At 42.4% G+C, this 4,295-nt stretch overlaps 2 protein-coding genes across 2 annotated transcripts; both read left to right on the top strand.

Annotated features, from left to right (window-relative positions):
• Window positions 1-2,099: 2,099 nt before the first annotated feature.
• CYBJADRAFT_169715 (uncharacterized protein) lies at window positions 2,100-2,789 on the top strand. Its single transcript, XM_020215905.1, has one exon. It carries the CDS (start codon window positions 2,338-2,340, stop codon window positions 2,680-2,682), a length of 345 nt encoding a protein of 114 aa, XP_020068104.1. The 5' UTR covers window positions 2,100-2,337; the 3' UTR covers window positions 2,683-2,789.
• An 891-nt stretch (window positions 2,790-3,680) lies between these two features.
• CYBJADRAFT_164703 (uncharacterized protein) lies at window positions 3,681-4,293 on the top strand (the record flags this gene model as incomplete). The annotated part of the gene is made up of 2 exons (XM_020213869.1): window positions 3,681-3,876; window positions 4,169-4,293. 2 exons carry the CDS (start codon window positions 3,681-3,683, stop codon window positions 4,291-4,293), a joined length of 321 nt encoding a protein of 106 aa, XP_020068103.1.
• Between the last annotated feature and the right edge of the window lie 2 nt (window positions 4,294-4,295).

The raw sequence follows: 4,295 nt of genomic DNA, 5'->3' as shown, positions 1-4,295 counted from the left end.
TTCATAGTGTGAGTCGATGATTTTCTCTTCTATTCCACGACTCATTCACTGTTGAGATATCATTGAGGGGAAAACTGGTCTAAGGCAAAGGTTAATCATCTTACTTTCAGAACTTTCAAACACTATATGCTTCAGTCATTTGACGAACTTCCAAAGATGGCCTGAGTGGTTTCAAGGAAGAGGACTGACGATGATAAAGATTCTCGCTGTCTATTCCAGTTGACCTATATACGAGTGGAATAGTCATTGCTAAAATATTGGATGACAGTTCACTCGGTGGCTGGTAAACGTTACAGACACCAGTGCATCATGCCAGAGTAGAGGTAATCACTTGTATTCCACTACACATTTCTGACCCCATTAAAGAATTCCTAGAGGCTCATGAATTTAGTGAAAACTCTGACTCAGTCTATTATAATTTACAGCACAGATACAATTAGAAGATGGACCTGGTGATCCTGAGAACTACACTCGCTATAGTGTACAACAATCGCAGAATTCCTTGAACAGAACAGCTATAGTAGAAGAAATTTTACACAATCCATTCTTAAGGATTATAGTCTGACCTGGTATCATATGGATGGTGTCACTTCTCGATTTCACATATGAGCTACACAATGTAACCGGGGTTTTTAAGGTGATTACCTTAGTACAACCTCTAGAAAATTGGTTGAGAATATCAAGAATCTCCTCAACCGCTACAAATGAGCCGGAAGCTCCCTTCCTAAGAATAATAACTTCAAAGAATATACCAATTCTCATTCTTTTACTGAGCACCAGCCTCCCAATGAGTCTCAGCGATCAGTGTCTGGCTAATTACTTCGAGCACCTTTATTATTCCTGCTCCGTAACGCCGGTGTAGCTCAAAATCTCTTTTACTCATTATAAATCGTCTTTAATGTCTATGTATTCTAGGTAAGTAAAGTGTATCTTTAATGCATTTATCATATAAATAGAATAAAAACGCATAGGTTTTGTAGTATTCAAATTAAATATCCTGACATTAAAATTTGATATATAAAATGGACCTGCTTATTTTTTTTCAAGCAAAGTAATAACATTAAATTTGTAAAATAATCATAATGTCGTCGACCTATAATTAATAAGTTATTAAAAAATGGCCTTCTATATGTATATATATCAGTAAATTACTTTGAAATTCAACACATCACTCACAGTTGGATATTGAAAGCCATCAACTAATTGAGTCTTAATGCCAATCGTCTCCTTTATGCTGTGATAACATTCAGGATACGATGTGCAGATACTTAGAACACTTGTTGCGTTTGGAAAGCTGTACACGATCCACTGATCTCAGCAACAGTAAAGCAGACATGCTTACCATATGAAGACCAAAGAGAGTACAGTTATATATATTATTTGTAATGTTCTGAGAAGATTGTGTCTAGATGATCGATATAAGTGCCGTTTGGATAGACCTGATCCGAACACCACTTGCAACTTTTACCGTGCCAGACACACACAATACACCATAGCTTCCAATAGAGCTCCCTGTTTCCCTCCAGTAGCTCGAGATCCCCTGCTGGTTTCAAAATATTCAAGAAACCAAGCATTCCTTGAGAATGACAAATCACATGGGCTTGCTTGTGACCAGAAGCCTATGTATGCCACTCTCAAATCATAAGCTGTTCAAAATGGGAGCTACAGAATAAAATCTACAGGCAATGGCCTAAAATATCCAAGAAAGCTGTCCCAAACTTCGTTGATGCAAAAGGTAGCGAGTATATATACTGCTTGGTTTCCCTTCAGCTGATTATAACAACCCGAGTGTCGCCACAACAGAGGCATTAACGGTTGTTTATTCGACATGCCATACCATACAGATCTCGGATCCTTCTTTGGCTACCTGTGCCGCCAATGAAGTGTTTGAGTTTGAGCTCCTTGTCAAAGCAACCAGTGAGTCTTCTGGTGGAGAATCGCACTTCCAACAGTGCCTATAGCTGAACGTGAGCACAACAGCGAAGATCAAACGGCCGAGCATCTCATAGCTATTTCAGGAAACATTGGGGCGTCGACATCTGTAAGTGTGACAGTCGTAAGACACGAAGCTATTGCTGACGACTACGAACTCATCAGTGTCAATATATCTGACCAATCAATTGTATACTGGAGCCAATGCACCTTTAACCGGCGAGTTGCTCACGGCATATTTTACAGAGGCAATTGACGAAACAGATCTGTTCTATATTAACATTGTCAGTGAAATATTAGGTGGCTTTGAATCGACAACTTTGGCGAATATCGTTGTTATTCCACCGGAAGTGAGGTTGGCGAAGAGAGAAGATCTGGAGTGGAACTCTGTATTGACCGTTACCAATGAGGTACACAGTTCCAGAATCTTCAACAGAACTGGATACAACTCTAATCACAAGTGAAACGACAACGACAATTACCGTTGAGAGCACAGCCTTTGTCGTAGTTACCAGCTGTGAAGCAGGCACCTGTCATGAGCTCGAACAAACCACTGGTACTGTTCCTACAGAGACCATTTCTGGTGCTGTGATGTCTTACACCACTTCTTGTCCCGAGACTTCAACAGCTACAAAGATCTCCAGCAAAGAAGTTGTTGTCCTTACTTCTGTAGGTGATGACACAGCCACCTACACTACCTCTACTCCATACGACGACATAGGAGAAAGGGTAAGGATGGTAAAGGTCTAGTGACTAGAACAACAACTGTTGGTGGAGCCCAGAGCACCGTTACTATCACTGTTGCAAAGACTCAGGGAGCTGGGGACGATTTGACCAACACCACAGCTACTATCTTCACAACCATCTCAGAGGCACATCTGACCATGGTTACCACTGATACTTTGGAGGAGTTTACCACCACTTCAACCAGATGTGAGACCATCCAGGTTGTTGTTGGAGACACCACCATGTAGTCTGTCTATGAGGTTGTGGTCTCCACAACCTCTACCACAACCGAACAAGCAGGACAAGACATTACTCAGAGGGCAATAACCACATAGCCTACCCAACTGTCCCAGTAGCTTCTGTTTATGAAGGTGGTGTTATCAAACGGCACACTTCAATACTGGGGGCAGTAGTCATTGTATTGCTGTTGATATATTGAGATTTCTACGGGATCGGCGGTCCTCTTCTCCTCTACTCTCATGCTCTTCCTTCCCTTCTCCTTCTCTTCTCACACCCGCATTGTTTCCAAAGACAAGGCCTTCACTTCTGCTCTGCTTCATATGTTATGGGTAGGTGTTTGGCTTCGAACGCTCCACAGTGCTTATAAAACAGCGCCACGGCCTATATTTAACTAGTCGCCTACCTTAACAGCCACTCAGCTTAGAATACACTCACGGCACACACACGTCTTCGTGAGCCATGGTCTCTATCTATTTCAACCCTCTTTCCTCATACGCTCCACCATCATCACCGCTGATGTTATAGATGCCTCCACTGTAGCGTATATCGCCCCGCGTAATTAACAGCACGGGCAGCGTAAAAACTAGCACAAGTAAGAACGTGAGGAAAAAGTTTGTTGACACGAATGAAGTTTTAACGCCAGCCACAAAAAAAGGAGAAATTCGTAAACATCAACAACAACAACGACAACAACATCAACAACATCAACGAGGCGCTTAACCGCTGTGAAGGAAATCTCTACTTTTAGCTGTTCCATACCCCGTTAATCAAAGAGACGAACGATGTCACACGAAGGAGAAGAAGAATTATTGGAGTACTCCGAGCCAGAAGATAACATTGCTCCAACCACCGAGGCCAAGGAGGATGATAAGAAGGGGTCGTATGTTGGTATCCATTCCACCGGTTTCAAGGATTTCCTTCTCAAGCCGGAGCTCATGAGAGCAATCGTTGATTGTGGTTTCGAACATCCATCTGAAGGTTAGTGTTTTTTTGTTTTATTGTTTTATTCTTTCTGGTTATGTTTTGTTGTTTTCTTGCCACCTCTTTGGGTGTTAACACCCTTTGACCCCTTTGTTTGGTTGAGGGGGTGGGGCGGTTGAGGATTGTTCACGTTGTTTTGAAGCTTTCTTCAATGGCGTTTACCAGTGCTTGCAGATGCTTGCACTGTGCGGTTTTGCTGTGGTTATTTGTTGCCCGCGCTGTCGTCCTCCGGGTGATATGCCAATAGGTCCCCTCCACCCAAATGTCAGTTATACTTCACGAAGTACAGACGAGGAGACACAGTATACGGGAATGAGAAAAGGACAAAGGAAACTGGACAACGAACAAAGTGCGTTTGAATCCCAGAGAGCAATGGCGGGAGAACAACAACACTATACAAACCGAATCATTTGAAG

This window comes from Cyberlindnera jadinii (genome assembly GCF_001661405.1).
Source record: "Cyberlindnera jadinii NRRL Y-1542 unplaced genomic scaffold CYBJAscaffold_21, whole genome shotgun sequence".
NCBI lineage: Eukaryota > Fungi > Ascomycota > Saccharomycetes > Phaffomycetales > Wickerhamomycetaceae > Williopsis > Williopsis jadinii.
The sequence above is the reverse complement of the archived record's forward strand: the minus strand, read 5'-3'. Positions and strand labels throughout refer to the sequence as shown.